This window comes from Oryctolagus cuniculus, chromosome 8, assembly GCF_051225735.1.
Source record: "Oryctolagus cuniculus isolate XC-2025 breed Fujian yellow rabbit chromosome 8, ASM5122573v1, whole genome shotgun sequence".
Taxonomy (NCBI): Eukaryota; Metazoa; Chordata; class Mammalia; order Lagomorpha; family Leporidae; genus Oryctolagus; species Oryctolagus cuniculus.
The window spans coordinates 41,203,358-41,220,494 of NC_142874.1; the positions used below are offsets into that span (position 1 = coordinate 41,203,358).

The window sequence follows — 17,137 nt, forward strand, 5'->3', positions numbered from 1 at the left end:
TCCTATCACCCAATGGGAGACCAGGATGAAGCTCCTGGCTCCTGGCTCAGCCCTGGCTCTTGCAGCCACTTGGGGAGTGAACCAGCAGATGGAAGATCTCTCTCTCTCTCTCTCCCCCTCTAACTCTTTCAAATAAACAAATAAATCTCACCAACAAGAAAAATGGTACTGAGAAAACTGGATATCAAAATGCAGAAGAATGAATTTTTAAATAGCCTACCTTTCAACATATTAAAAAAATCAACTCAAAATGGATCAAAGACCTAAATAAAGGTAAGACATCAATCTATGAAACAGCCAGAGGAAAATATAAGCGAAACACTTCAAGACATTGGCATATACAACTACTTTTGGCTAAGATACCCAAAGCACAGGCAATAAGAGCAGAAAAAGACCAATGGTATTACCAAAATATGAAACTTCTGCATAGCAAAGGAAACAATCAATAAAAAGATGATTTATAGAATGGGAGAAAAGACTATATTTGTAAACTAGTAAATATTTGGAATATATAAGGAACCCAAACAGTTCAGCAGCAAAAAGTGGGCAAATGACCTGAACAGACATTTCTCAAAAAAGATTAACAGAGGCCTGTAGCACTGTCATCCCATACAGGTGCCGGCTCATGTCCTCATGTCCCGGCTGCTCCACTTCGATCCAGCGCTTTGCTAATGGTCTGGGAAAAGCAGCAGCAGATGACTCAAGTGTTTGTTTCCCCGCCACCAACATGGGAGACCTTGAAGAATCTTCTGGCTCCTGGCTCCTGGCTCCAGTCTGGCCCAGCCCTGGCCATTATGGCCATCTGAGGAGTGAACCAGTGGATGGAAAATCTCTGTCTCTCTCCCTTTTTAACTTTGTTCTTTCAGATAAGTACATTTAAGAAATAAAAAAACAAAAATGGTGCCAGCGCTGTGGCATAGCAGGTTAAGCCACTGCCTGCAGTGCCTGCATCTCATATGGGCACCAGTTTGAGTCCCAGCTGCTCCACTTCCGATCCAGCTCTCTGCTATGGCCTGGGAAAGCAGTGGAAGATGGCCTAACTCCTTGGGCCCCTGCATTTGCATAGGTGACCTGGAAGAAGCTCCTGGCTCCTGGCTTCAGATCAGTGCAGCTCTGGCCTTTGCAGCCATCTGGGGAGTGAACCAGCAGATAGAAGACCTCTCTCTCTCTCTCTCTGCCTCTCTATAATTCTGCCTTTCAAATAAATAAATAAATCTTAAAAAAATAAATAGCTAACAGGTGTATGAAAAATGGTCAATATCACTGATCACCCAGGAAATGCAAATCAAAGCTATGATGAGACAGCATCTCACTCCAGTCAGAATGGCTATAACCAAAAAGAAGCATAACAAAACAAAATGAAAATCCAATGCTGGGGTAGGCAGTGTAGCACAGTGGTTAGGCTACTGCTTGAGATGCCTGCATCCCTTACTGGCATCCTGATTGGAACACCAAGTTCCTCCTTCAGCTTCTTCTTAATGCATCCTGGGAAGCAGCAGATGACAGCTCAAGTGCCTGGGCCCCTGCCACCCACATAGGAGACCCAGATGGAGTTATGGGCTCCAAGCTGTGGCCTGGCCCAGCCTTGGCTGTTGCAGGCATTTGGGAAGTGAATCAACAGACGGAGCATTTCTGTTGTTGTCACTTGTCTTTCAAGTAAGTGAAAATAAACAAACATTTGTTAAAAAAAGCTGATGGGGATGCAGAGAAAGTGGAACTCTTATATACTGACGATAGGAATGTGAATTAGTACAATCAATAGGAAACACAGTATGAAGGGTCCTCACAAAACTAAAACTACCATATGGTCCATTATCTACGACGGGGTATATATCCAAAGGAAATTAAATCAATGTATCACAGATGCCTGAACTCCTATGCTTATGGCAACAGTTTTCTCAACAGCCAAGATACGGAATCAACTGAGGTGTCCGCAGACAAATGGATAAAGAAAACTAGTACAAATACACAACAGAACACGATTCAGCCATAAAAAAAAAAAAAAAGAATGAAATCCTGTCTTTGGAGCAACATGGATGGAAATGAAAGGCATCATGGTAAGTAAAATAAGCCAGCCACAGAAAGACAAACACCACATGTTCTCACTCATATTTGGAATCTAAAAAAGTTGATTTCATAGAAGTGGAGAGTAGAACAGTGGTCACTAGAAGCTAGGAACAGTGCGGGTGTGGGGGTGGGGGGAGAAGTCAGCTAATGCAGCCCAAAATACAGTCAAAAGGATGGGCTCTCATGTACTTTGACACAGCAGAGTAGCCTACAGTTCACAACAGTTTAGTATGCATTTTTATAAAGAGCTAGAAGAGACAAGTTTGAAAGTTCCCAACAGAAAAAATCATAAACATTTCAAGAGATGGAAATGCTAATTACTCTGGATTGATCATGGTACAATGTATACATATAACAAATTCCCACTATATCCCATAAATATATATAATTGTTTATTAAAATACATTTTAAAATGTGGTTGCTTTATACCAAGAGGTAGCAGAGGTTTAAAATATTTAAATTTTTTCTTTAGCAGTTCCTACATCATTTTCAATATTTACTCGATAGAAATTATCATTTCTCACTAAATTTATGTACTAGGAACAAATGGGAGGGCCTGACTGGATTTAATAAAAAATATCTAATTAGGCCGGCGCCGCGGCTCACTAGGCTAATCCTCCACCTTGCGGCGCCGGCACACTGGGTTCTAGTCCCGGTCGGGGCACCGGATTCTGTCCCAGTTGCCCCTCTTCCAGGCCAGCTCTCTGCTGTGGCCAGGGAGTGCAGTGGAGGATGGCCCAAGTCCTTGGGCCCTGCACCCCATGGGAGACCAGGATAAGCACCTGGCTCCTGCCATCGGATCGGCGCGGTGTGCTGGTTGCAGTGCGCCGCCCGCGGCGGCCATTGGAGGGTGAACCAGCGGCAAAAGGAAGACCTTTCTCTCTCTGTCTCTCTCTCTCACTGTCCACTCCTGCCTGTCAAAAAAATAATAATAATAAAAATAAAAAAAATCTAATTAACAACAAATGGCTTATTTTAAACCATATAGACTAGCTGAAAATTAGAATCACAAGTTCTAATTGGTAACTGACAGTAATATGGATTGAGTGAACTTCCATGAACTTGATGTAGACATTACCCTCTAGATTGAGAAAATAAAATATAACTGAGATGACATGGCACATGAGAACCAGAAGGCAGAAGGCATGTGACAAAAAGACAGAAGTCCAGTTTGGGAAGGTTCACATCTAATTCAAATCTCAATTCTGCACTGGAATTGTATCTTTCAGGAATAACTCAAATTTTTGTGTGTTCCTTACAGTTTAGTGGGAAGTCTGAATAATCTATATGAAATTTCTGACAAGTGACAGGCATTACTTAAAAGATCATTTCTTAACCCTTTCAGGAGATTTGACTTTCTTACTGCTAAACATTGGTTGTTTTTTTTTTTTTTTCCTGTAAAATGAAGGACTTGGACCACTTTTTAAATTCTTCCTTAACTCCCAGTGCCTCAATCCCAACCATCATCGTTTATTCACTGCATTAAGTGTCAAGCCCTGTGTTCAGAGTTTTCCAAGGCTTTCAATTAATACAGCACAAGGGAGAAGGTAATAGACCCCAGTTCTTCATCACTGCACTCTACAAATCGTACCTCAAAACCAGTCAGAAATTTCAGAAAAGTAAATCCACTGAACATTGGGGGAGAGAGACAAGAGATGCAAGACTATCAGCCATGAAAGAAGGAAGAGGTCAAGTTAGTGTATAGATTCACATTGCAGAAGCTAATTAAATGAAAGGATGACCTAACTAGAGCAAGATGTCTTGAGTTGGGAGTTCCACTGTTACAACTTACTAGTTATGTGACTTTGGGGTAGGTTTTTCTCCTTTTCCTTTCTTCTCCATATATTTTTTTTAAGATTTATTCATTCAAAAGGTAGCTGGAGTTAGAAAGGGAGAAGGACGGAGAGGGAGGGAGGGAGAGAGAGAGAGAGAGAGAGAGGGAAAAGGAGGGGGGGTGTTAGATAGATGGATAGATGGATAGACAGACAGACAGATATCTTCCATCCACCAATTCACTCCCAAATGGCCACAATGGCCAGGACTCAAACCACCATTCACATGGGATGCCAGCACTGCAGGTAGTGGTTTAGCCTGCTGTACCACAACTCAGCCCAGGGGTTAGGTTTCTTAACACTCAATAGACTAGGAAAAACAGCCACCACATTTACCATTTGGGTTTACCAGACTCTTGTATTCCTGAATAGTTTTATAATTTATGGAAAAAAGAAATGAAAAATAATTTGAAGTAGATTCAGTAAGCATTTAAACACAGCACACTCAGATTTCATTCCAAAGTCTTGTTTGTGAAGGTGTATGTACTCAAAACAGGGAATGTGATTTGAATGCTCCACTGTCATCTAAGAACCTAGAACATGGCAAAGGATTTGAATAGGACTTTCTCCAAAGAAGTTATACAAATGGCCATTTATCACATGAATGGCCATTTATCACATGAAAAGACACCCAACATTGTCAGGCATCAGGGAAGTTTCATGTAAACCACAATGATACACTACTCTTATCCATTAGGATGGCTGTTAGCAGAAGCAGATGTCAGGCTGGTAGCCGACAATGTGGAAGAACTGGAACCCTTTCGATGCTGCTGAGGATGTAAATGGGCCAGCCCTCCTCCTTAACAGAGAATCACTATCGGACTTAGAATACACTCAAGACAAATAAAAACATATATCTAAACAAAACGTGTACATGAATGTCAACAGTATTATTCATAATGATCAAAAAGTAGAAACAAAATTCTATCAACTGACAAATGGAAAACAAAATGTGCTATAGCCACACAATGGAACATTCTTCTGCCATAAAAAGAAATGAAGTTCTAACAATAATAGGACACGGATGAATCCTGAAAACACTAGGCTAAGTGAAAGAAGGCAGACACAAAAGGCCACATACTGTGTAATTCCAAATGTCCATATGCAAATCCATATAGATATAAAACAGACTAGTGGTTTCCAGCAGCTGCAGGGAGAGGAGCATGGGTGTGGAGTTTCTTTTAAGGGTGATGAAAATGTTCTGGAATTAGATAGTGGTGGTTGACAGACAACTCTGTGAATACACTAAACAGTAAAAGAGAAAAATCTCCTAAAGGGAGATCTTTTATGAATGCCTATTATCTGAATCATAAACTTTACAAGGTTGAACCTTACGATATGTGAATTATATCTTAATAAAATTGTTACTTAAAAAAAAAAAAAAACCTGGAAGACGTGTGCAGGATTATAATGCCTCTGCCACGATCACTATCCGTGGACTTACAGAATGCCTATCTGCCAGCACAGCAACTCCTCACGGCACTGCTTCCAATCCAGAAACCCACTTCAAAGCGAATGAACTGCCAGCAACAGGCCCAGGCTCAAGGAAGTCACTGGTTGGGCCATGTCCCCATCGTCCTGAAGCAGCTGTCCTGATGCAACAGTGGAAGGGCCTCTTCTGTGATGCTACCATGTCCCACTGCCAGGGCTCATGGGTTCAGGAATCAAGGAAAGGAAACGGGAGTGGAATTGCTTACTATTACCTCTAGCGAGCCTCTGCCAGAATTCCTGCTTCCTGTCCCTATGACCCTGTTCTCTGCTAGTCCAGAGATTTCACTGCCAAAGGGAGGAATGCTTCTATCAAGAGACGGGACTATGATTCCACTGAACTGGAGGATGAGGCTGCCACTCCATACTGTGGGCTCCTTGTGCCTCTCAATCAACAGGCAATGAAGAGAGTGACTTTGCTGGTTGGCATGACTGAGCTGATGACCAAGGAGAAACTATACTGCTATTCTACAACAGAGCTTAAAAAAGAGTATATCAGAAATACAGAAGATTCCTTGGAGTGTCTCTCAGTATAATCATGCTGTGAGGAGTGTCAATGGAAAACTAACAATCCATTTCAGGCAGGACTACTTTATAAAGCCCAGACCCTTCAAGAATGCTCTGGTTACTCCGACAAGGAAAGAACCATGACAGGCTGAGATACTTGCTAAGGGCAAATGGAGTATGGAATAGGTGGAAGAGTGTAGCTATAATACCAGCTACGACCATTTGCAGAAATGGGGACTGTAATTCCTATCAGTATTTTCCCCTTTATTTGGTTATGAGTGCATGTGTGTGTGTGTGTAAAGCAGTTATCTTTGTTTTCTTTCTGTTTATCCCCTTATTATGTAATATAAATATATTAATATTTATACCATAGTATTTAAATATTATTAGCTTCCTTATGATTTTATTTATTTATCCAAAAAGGCAAAGAAAAAGAGCTCCATCAGCTGCTGGTTCATTCCCCCAGATATCTCCAATGTCCAAGGCTGGACCAGGGTCAAAACTGGGAGCTGGAACGGTACCCCGTTCTCCCATGTGGATTGCAGAAACCCAGTCATCTGAGTCATGACTGCTGCCTCCCAAGGTCTGAATTACTGGGAGCATGGAGTCTGTTCAGTTAGAAACTGACACGGGAATCAGGTGGCTACACACCCACTCAGAAGCGTTGTTAACTTTTTACATCATAATATTTAAGTTATAGGATACCAAGGCAAAAAAATGAACATCATCCAGAGACTTTACATGTTTTTCTGGGGAACGAGTTTTTCTTTGTATGCAGGCTAGCTATAGCATTTTAGGTGAAAATATTACTTGTTGTTGTCTTTCTTTAGAAATTAAGTATGGGGGCCGGCGCTGTAGCGCAGCAGGTTAATGCCCTGGCCTGAAGCACTGGCATCCCATATGGGCGCTGGTTCTTGTGGAGAGCAACTGGGAGCAACTCAGACTAGACTAAGTTACTGGAATTAAGACTTATTCTATGCATCTGCTCTCCCACAATATGGCGCTGGGAGAGGAGGAAACAGCTTCTACACAGCTGCCTCCAGTTCAACCAATAAACTGTAGGACCTGCTCCTGATTGGAGGAGAGCAGTGTACTCGGCGTGTGGGTAGCAGAGTTGGGATTGGTGGAAGAGGACTATAAAGGAGGAGAGAGACAACATGCACCAGGAACATCTAAGGGGAACACCTGAGCAGCCCCCGAGAGAGCCGGCCGGCGGTGTGCCGCTCCCCCGCGGAAGTGGGGAAGGTGGCAGGGGGAACCGCCCCTTCCACGGAGGTGGAAGGGACGGTAGCCAACCTGGGAAGAACCAGCAACAAACCCGGGGAAGGCCGAGCAGACAAAAGAACAGCACAGGGTCCTGTGTCGTTCCTCCACGAAGAGGGGGAGCGACAAGTTCTAGTCTCAGCTGCTCCTCTTCCGATCCAGCTTTCTGCTATGGCCTGGGAAAGCACTAGAAGATGGCCCAAGTCCTCGGGCCCCTGCACCCACGTAGGAGACCCAGAAGAAGCTCCTGGCTTTGGATCAGCGCAGCTCCGGCCATTGCGGGCATCTGGGGAGTGAACCAGCGGATGGAAGACCTCTCTCTCTGTCTCTACCTCTCTAACTCTGTCTTTCAAATAAATGAAATAAATCTTTAAAAAAAAACCTAACAAATTTAAATGAAAAAAAAAAAAAAAGAAATTAAGTACGGTCTGGAGCCAGTATTGTATCATAGCAGGTAGAACCGCCCTTGCAATGTCAGCAACCCAAAAGGGCACTGATTTTTGTCCCAGATGCTCCACTTCCAATCCAGTTCCCTGCTAATGGCCTGGGAAAGCAGTAGAAGACGGCCCAAGTGCTTGGGCCCCTGCACCTGCGAAGGAGACTGGGAAGAAGCTCCTGGCTCCTGGCTCCTGTCAGCCCAGCTCTGGCCGTTGTGGCCACATAGGGAATGAACCAGCAGATGGAAGACTCTCTCTCTCTCTCTGGCTCTCTGTAACTTTGCTTTTCAAATAAATAAATAAATAAACCTTTTTTAAAAAATCATAAAAGTTTCCTGAATATAAAATCTCTTTTTTAGCAAAATGAAATGGTCCAGGTTCTTGCAGAAAACTTTTACACAATGGACTCATTCATACTGAATGACTAAATACACAGAAACACTTGTGATAGCTAATTTTATAGGTCAATATGGCAGGGGCACAGTACCCAGTCAGATATCATTCTGGATGTTCCCATGAAGGTGTTTTTTGGATGAGATGAATTTTAATCAGTGGACTTGTCTTCTTCTGGCCTTGTCTTCTCTTTGCCATACAGGCAGTAAATGAAAAAATTCTAAGTTCTCAATTATGTTTCATGAACATTTTTTTAAAAAAAGTTTACCAGCAGTGTTTTCGCTGGTCTTCCTTTTGGCAACGCAAACAAAAACTATTTCACTTTACTCATTCTTCTAGACAATTCCAGTATTCTCTTGTTTTCTTATTATCGTAGCCATTTTTAGCATGGTTAGAAATAACCAATGAGTAATGATGAAATAATTCCTAAGGTGATGAAATAGCAAAATATCCTGACATAGTAAAATATGATCATTAAGATTCCATCTGGTATCTCTGAGTTATAAAAAGATCCAATGGACCCATATTGCAGTTGTAAGACAAAAGTTTTATTCTCATTTTAAAAAGTAAATTTTTTCATTAGAAGACTTCACAAAATATCACTCCTTACAAAGAGTTAGCAATGCTCAAATCATAACAAAAATTAAAACTGGAAACAACAGGCTTAAATTCTTAAGAATAATCTTTCAGAGTTCTATAAAAGAAGGATTTACATAGTTAGTAAAGGTAATAAAAATATAATTCATTTATAATAGTCTGGCACATAATGAGCCTCCAATCTAATGTTAACTGTGATTATTAACAGGACTAATGGGTATAACATCACTGATAACAATGCTGTAACACACCCATATCCTGAGTACTCTTTCCATATCACAGGGATTTTTCCCTGGGCCATAAATCCTCTGAAAATTACACTTAACATGATAGCAAGAGATAATTAAAAGACATAGACAAGCCTGGGTACAAATTCATGTTCGGGTACAAATTCATGTTCTAGCATTTATTTTGTGATCTTTTAAAAATTATCTAACCTCTCTCCTGGTCCTACTTTTCTCATCTATAAAATCAGGATAATATTTCTTGTGGTATTGTATAGATAAATCACATGGTATACTGAATATAAAGCACACAGCACATTTGAATTGTGTGCAATTATGACATTTAGCTTCTCAATATTAGATTAGTTGTTTTTGTCTAACGGCCCAGATAGAACTGAAATCTTACTAGGATATGTATCAACACCCAGAGCTAAGGACAAAGTGATTTAGTTCTCTAAATTATCTAATTCTTCTAGTTAGAAGTCTGTAGGCAAGTAATTATCTATACATCTTGGCTCCAGAAAAAAAAAAAAAAAACCATAAAAGGGGTCAGTTAAGATAGCCAAAGAAATTCTTAAGAATGCTCTGTGGAGCCGGCGTTGTGGCACAGCAGGTGAAGCGACAGCCCATGAAGCCAGCATCCTATTTGAGTGTTGGCTCATGTACCAGTTGCTCCACTTCTGATCCAGCCCCCTACTAATGCCCTGTGAAAAGCAGCAAAAAATGGCTGCCACCCACGTGGGAGACCTGGATGAAGCTCCTGGCTCTCAGCTTTGGCCTGGTAGCCATCTGAGGAGTGAACCAGCAGACGGAAGAAATTGTCTCTCCCTCTAACTCTTTCAAAATAAATAAGTCTTTAAAAACAAAAAACAAAAGCAAAGAATGCTTTGCTAAAGAGTTACAGCGATATATGCCAAACTTTAAGTCTGAAATTCATAATTTAAATTAATTCAGTTAAAGTAGATCACAAATCCAGTTAAGCAAGTTACAATTTATTCAACACATTTGGAGACTAGAAGAGACTTCCAGTAGGTACCTAGTTTACTTTTTCCCTATACCAAACAATCATCCATGGCTATTTTTAGATTCAGGCAGGGCCAATACTGTCCTTTTTCCTTCTCTCCAACCAAGTTCTCTTCTCCTGAAGCCAGCCTCAGCTGACATTTTTTCTATATTACAATTGGATCACTATGTTGAAGAGAAGTCAGTTGAGCCTTACTGTCTCAAAATTCTAATTTTATTGAGAGTTCAGTAAATCATAAATACAACAAGTATCTTAGAATACTTCTGTGACTATTTCCCCTGCCCCTAACAGTTATTTAGGATCATCTTACATGAAGTTCTAGCGACTTCAAACTCAGGTCAGCGAATGCATCTCCCAGTTGCCTTTGGGTATGTACCATCTGGAAAAGCTGGGTTGACAATGTCTGAGCCAGTCTTAAAATATTTTCATATTTTTTCTTGTTATCTCTTAATATATCAATCTGAGCTTCAAGTTCAAGGTCCACAGTTCTTGAGCCACGGCCTAGCTTCTCAGAGATAATTTGTCGAGTGCACTAAAAGTAGAAAGATACACTTTGTTTAAGAATGAAAAAAGAACAAAAGAAAAATACATAGCAACCTAAAATACAAATGGTAGAGCACACGGCATACATAATTTCCTAGCTTCATACAAACTGAAAAATCTTAGCATCGTTAAGAGTTCATCAGGACTTAGAAAGTAAGTTCACCAACATGTCTAACAACTATTAACAGAGGAAATTTTAAGACTTATACACTGCCAGGTGGACTCTCTCAAATAATCACACCTAAGCTTAATGTATTTTGGACAGATTATTTAAAACAACAGATATTTGACAACAGCTTAATAATAATATCAAATTTCTACTCTGTTGTAGTTCTAAGTGCTTTTTTCTTCTATCTTCCTTCCAAAAGGCTTGTGTGTCTGACAGAGGAATAAGGGTAAAAAGAAAGGAAAGAGGAGGAGGAAAGAGAAGTGAGTAGGGGAAAGAAATTAGAGATTTCTGAGTTTTCCATTTACTTTTTCCCACATACCAACGTGTGAGTATTAAATTGTTGTTATTCTCTTCCATCCTAGAAATAATGATGTAGTAACTTACAAAAAATTATAAGCAACTTCATTACTCAATAATAAATTTAAGGGCAACTGTATAGGGTACAAACACACTGCTCATCATTAAAAGCTATCAGAAGTATCCTAAAAAGGTAGTAATTACTGCAATTTTTAAAACTTGCTGGGACTGGCAATGTGGTGCAGCAGGTTAAAGCCCTGGCCTGAAGTGCCAGCAACCCATATGGGCGCCAGTTCTAGTCCCGGCTGCTCTACTTCTGATCCAGCTCTCTACTATGGCCTGGGAAAGCAGTAGACGGCTCAAGTCCTTGGGACCCTACACCTACATGGGAGACCCGGAAGAAGCTCTTGGCTCCTGGCTTTGGATCAGCACAGCTCTGGCTGTTGCAGCCGTCTGGGAAGTGAACCAGCGGATAGAAGACCTTTCTTTCTGTCTCTACCTCTCTCTGTAACTCTGTTTTTTAAATAAATAAAATAAATCTTAAAAAAAAAAAAAAAAAAAAAACCAAACAACTTGCTCTAATATCTTTCAAAGCTTTGGTTACAGAATTAACTTGTAAAAATTAATGCATGAAATAAATTTCCTCTTCTTTCCTTTACTCTCACAAACTGTTTATGGAAGGAAACTATTAGCCTGACAGGTATTCCAGAGTATGTAAAACACATAATCAGTTTTAGAGTAAACATGAGATTATATTATGCTGGATGCCGTAGCTTGAATCCTGAACCCTTCTTTTCTAGGAAAAAAATCTCTCGAGATGTTGCCTTGCCAATATCCATAAACCTGCTGTTCATGTTTTTCTGTTTAAAACAAACAAATTTCCTGACTCAGTTCTAGTGTCATCAACTAAAGATCTTTATGAACCTTTTTAAAAATTTTTAATTTTATGTATTTATTTTTTAACCAAAACAGACATTCTTAACTCTATAGAAAATGGCAGGACAGGTAAGAGGTCTAAACCACATAAGAGGGATAAATTATTACTCTGGAAAACAGAAACATTCCTGGGAGATGAAAATCACAGAAGAAAAGTTTAATTGGAAACACTGAGATTTTAATTAGAAAAATGTCAGCAAGAAATAATGTCTGAAATGGTAGGAAGGTAAAGGAAAGGTCACTTGTTCCCACACTTTTCTTCCACGTTAGGATTTTCCTGTTGGAATATCACCACAGATGTTTACTATATTCACAAGCCAATGTCATGTGGTACCTTCCACAACAACCTCATAATAGTTTGCTCAAAGTCAAGAAACCAAATGCCCTGAAAACATTGTAAACAGAGCAAAATGAAAGAAATGCGTACTGCTGTCTGAGTGGCCATTTTCCCCTCACAGAAACAGTGGTTTAGATAGGCAGCAGAAGGTGCTGGTGCTGTAGAGGGAACAGCTGTGTCCAGCTGTTCCACTTCCAATCCAGCATCCCTGCTGATGCGTCTGAGAGCAGCAGAGGATAGCCCAAGTGGTTGGGCCCCTGCACCCGCATGAGAGACCTGGAGAAAGCTCCTGGCTCCTGGCTTTGGCCTGGCCCAGCCCCTACTGTTGCAGTCATCTGGGGAGTGAACCAGTGGATGCAAGACCTCTCTCTCTCTCTCTCTAAATCTGCCTTTTAAAAAACAAGTAGGCAGTAGGATCAAAGGTTTAATGAGGAAATGTTTTTGCTTCTAAAAGCTAAGACAGTGGGAATAAGGTAATATTAATTGTGAAGCAAATTATGATACACCTGGACTCTTGAAACAAGTTTTGAAACCACACTTAAACAAAGGAGCTTGAATGGTAACACAGGTAATATTATATATTCTATAGAGAAGATAAATAATTTGAAAGTGAGAGAACTACAGATTGTCTACCCCAGCTTTGTAAAGAACTTCTGGTAGTGAGAAGATACAGAGTTGCTAGCCATCCGTCCACTTAGAGTTCCAGAGGAATTTTCTAACAAGAACCCTGAAGAATAGATTTTTACTGGATTTCTGAAATATACTGAAGTTAAAATATTAAACTAAAGGTTGGTATGTATTACAAAGTAAACTTACAACAGAAGAGAATCTAAGTTCTCTTCCCTTCCTCAAAGTTCTTGAAAATGGAGATCACTTATAAGCTAGGAGTCCTCGTTAGCTTTCACACAAATCAAGAAGACTGTTCTGATGATAACAAGACAAATGAAGCTACAGGGCAGAAGGAAGCTAAAGTGAATTACTGACCCAGGTAGGTCTGTTTGGAGGAAGGTGGATGAAATAAAGTGACAGTGCTCCAAATACAGTAAGTCATCACCAAACTGGCTCAAGAACTGACACAACAGTCCTCGTGTACTCTGAGTACTTAAACAGCAATGCGAGCCACACAGTAATGCCAGAAAAGGAATAAAGACATTCAAGCACCTGCAAAAGGAAAAATTCACTGCAACAACTGACAAACAGAAAAAAGGGCTATTAAGGTGAAATATGGAGAAGAAAGGAGCATAAAAGGAAAATGGACAGGGGAAATAAGTCAACCAATAAATGAATAAAGTAATAGAACAAGAAAAAAATAAAAGAACTGGCTTAAAGACAACGAAGGTTAATTTGATAAGAGAGTAAATGCTAACAGCAAATTCTTAAACATTTTTAAATAGCATATAATGTTTGGGAAAGATGTCAAACATCTATGAATTGTGAAATCAAGATTATTCTAAGAAAAGAAAAAGGGAAACAGATTTTGAAAAAACTCTATTACAGACTAATGAAAACACAAAAACAGACCAAGAGAAAAGAATGACTGAATAAATAAAGCAGAGTTTAGTACAATTTTGGATTTAACATTTGTGAATAAATCAGATAGATTATATTTAAAATGATGGGTTCAAGGCCTAAATTTCCTATTATATATTTAGTTTTAATCACCAAATTGGTCTTTGGGCCAAAATTAAGAACCAATAAATGAAGTACTCAATACTCTGAGGAAAAGCCTTAAAGTATTTTCCACAGAATAGAAACAGAAGAAATTAAATATAGAAAGAAAGAAGGATCAAAGTCATAGCCAGAATCAAGTTACTCAAGAGTAATACAGATAGGGGCCAGCATTGTGAGGGAGCAGATAAAGCCACTGCCTACGATGCCAGTAACCCAGATAGGCTCCAGTTTCGAGTCCCAGTTGCTCCACTTCCAATCCAGCTTCCTGCTAATGTGCCTGGGAAAGTAGCAGAAGATGACCCAAGTGCTTGAGCCCTGGCACACACATGGGAGACCTGAAAGCAGCTTCTGGCTCTTGGCTTCAGACTGGTCCAGATCCTGCTGCTGTGGCCATTTAAGGAGTGAACCTGCAGTTGGAATATCTCTTTCTCTCTGTCTCTCCCTCTCCCTCTGTAAGTCTGCCTTTCAAATAAACAAATAAAAAAGCTTAAAAAAAAAAAAAGAGTAATATAGATAACAAGACTTGTCCTAAATCAACCAAATCAGAGTAAGTATTGAAGCATTAGGCAAATGCTAATCAATGCCCAACAGTAGCTACAATTTGGGCTGAAAAATTAAAAAAGCAAGAGCACAAAAAAGCTACATAGACCCACTAAGGCCATTGCATACTGTGCTTCTTTTGGTTGAAAGTCAGCCTAGACACACTGGGCTAAAAGATCCATGAAATCATGTTAAGTCAGGACTTTTCCTCTTTTGACTTAGACTGAAATATCCAAATTAAGCTCTGATAAAAAAATTCACTTAAAGTGTTCATTTTTAGGAAAATGATGCCTCCTTTACATAATATACCATGTGTATAAAATTTTTTAAAATGATTATTTTATTTTTTTTAACAGGCAGAGTAGACAGTGAGAGAGAGAGAGAGAGAGAAAGGTCTTCCTTTTCCGTTGGTTCACCCCCCCATGGCCACTGGCCGGCGTGCTGCAGCCGGCATGCCAATCCAAAGCCAGGAGCCAGGTGCTTCCTCCTGGTCTCCCATGCGGGTGCAGGGTCCAAGCACTTCGGCCATCCTCCACTGCACTCCCGGGCCACATTGAGAGCTGGACTGGAAGAGGAGCAACCGGGACAGAACCGGCACCCCAACTGGGACTAGAACCTGGGGTGCCGGCGCCGCAGGCGGAGGATTAGCCTAGTGAGCCGCGGTGCCGGCCAAATGATCATTTTTATTAACAAGAACATGACAAAAGGCTGAATGTGGTATGTTAGATAAATATAGAATCTGTATGACTCAACAGATTATTGTCGAGGTAAGACATGGAAGAAAAGGAACAAACAGTAACATACATACTGAAACAAACAGATAAAAGAACAAGAAAAACACCATCTAAATGACATAAGAGGAAGTCTCAAATGAACAAAAACTTAAAGAACTAGGTTTGTAATTACTAGAAGTTGGTTCAGATGTAAGGCCTTTTTTTTTTTTTAAGTTCAAAATGTGTGGACCTAGAATACTAATATTGAGAGGCAAATTTCATGAGTAAACGAACAAAGGAATGGCTGAATAAATAAATGTAATAGATAAATGAATGAAGTTCAGGTTCAGTACAAGAGACAAACAAGTGAAATGAAGGGAAATCCCAAACTGCAGGCAAAACAGTCTCCTGAACAAAGCCATGGCCATGTGCGAAACCACAGATTGTTTAGGAAATCCTGGGGTGATTTTGTATGGCTCACTGGGTCCACAGATAGGAGAGAGTAGCGGGAGCTACAGCTGGAAAGGCAGCCAGGGGTCCGATGCATGGCATTCTAAAGACAGCGTGAAGGATTTGAGGCAACAGTGAATCAGGTCAGGCAGAGCAGAACATGTACTCTACGAGAATCTGAGAAGCTCTCACAGTACTCTGTGAGAGGAATAACACGAACTATGGCTGTGAAAGCTGAGACGGAGAAAAGGAGAGCACGGGAAACAATATTAAGGAAGTAGAATTCACAGGATTTATGACTGACTGAGTATGTCAGCAAGAAGACGGTGAACTGCTAGGAGTACAAAGGCAAAACAACGCATGGAGTGGGAGAGTCCACATCCTTGAGAACAGAAGGGGCGATGAGTTCATACTTTTAAAGACTACCATCGGCCACTTCTCAGATTCCACACTGACATTAGCTAAGTCTCTTTCACAGAGAGACATTTGCCATCCTAAGAAAAAATGAGTACATAAAAGATTTATGTATGTATGTAATTTGAAAGGCAGAGTGATAGAAATACAGAGAAGAGAGTTCTTCCATCCATGGCTTTACTCCCCAGATGCCTACAATGGTTGGGGCTGGGCCAGGCTAAAACCAGGAGCTCGGGTCTCCCCCGTGGGCAGCATGGACTCAAGTACCCGACCCATCACCTGCTGTTCCCAGACACATTAGCAGACAGCAGGACTGGAAGCAGAGCAGCTGGGACTAGAATCAGCACTCTGATATGGGCCGCAGGCTCCCAAGAGGCTACTTAAAATCAGCTGGGCCACAATACCTGCCCCAGAAAATCCATACCTTTGTACAGATTTTCAGATTGTATTTTTAAAGTATTAACCAAAAAATAAATTCTATATTAATTGCTCTAGGAAAGACCCATGAGAATCCTGTTCTATATATAAAAAAAAAAAAAAAAACAAAACAGGCAATTTTTAATTTACCAAACACTAGACCCATAGCCAGTCCACAAATACAGAGTTGTGGTTAATGCTCTAACCTGAACTGCTAGGACTCGGATGCACTTAACAACTCCACGAACTCTACTGCCTCGACCCTGTTCAGATTCAAAGATGCCAAGTGAATGTGGAGCTTCTGCTGTTTATAATACATCAAATACAGTAAGGATTAAATATTTTGATTATTTGTTTTACAGAGAGCATTAGAAAATAACCACCAGTTACTCTGAAGCAATGCAAATAACAATGTTAATGAACTCTTATGAACTTCTGAATCCCAAATAATTTGCAATTTGGTGTCATTAAAGTAAGATGAGAGAATTTCCTATTTAAAGAGAATATATTTTTCTTGGCCTTCAGCTGCTATAAGTATCAAAAACACACAGTTGGGAATCCCTCAGTCAAAACCCAAAATCCACAACATTTTGAGTGCCAACATGATGTTCAAAAATTATTGGAGTTTGGAACATTTGGGATTTTGGATGTTTAGATTAGGGATGATGCTCAATTGTTAAAGTCTATGCAAGTACTCCAAAATCTGCAAAGTTCTGAAAGCTGAGACATTCTGGCCCCAAGCAGAATACAGTATACAGATACAGCTGCCCTGTGGCTAAATGTATTCCCAGGCAGTACACTATCTGCCAGCTAATAAG

At 40.3% G+C, this 17,137-nt stretch overlaps 1 protein-coding gene across 38 annotated transcripts in view; it reads right to left on the reverse strand.

Moving 5' to 3' along the window:
* ARFIP1 (ARF interacting protein 1) overlaps positions 1–17,137 on the reverse strand; it is a 123,332-nt gene that overhangs the window by 26,820 nt on the left and 79,375 nt on the right. For 25 of the 38 annotated variants that reach the window (XM_070047390.2, XM_008267316.5, XM_089302335.1 and 22 more), the window contains one exon: positions 10,143–10,364. The exons of the other annotated variants lie outside the window; for them this stretch is intronic. In XM_070047390.2, the coding sequence (XP_069903491.1) occupies positions 10,143–10,364 (222 nt within the window). The remainder of the gene's footprint in view (positions 1–10,142; positions 10,365–17,137) is intronic. 38 annotated transcript variants of the gene reach the window in all.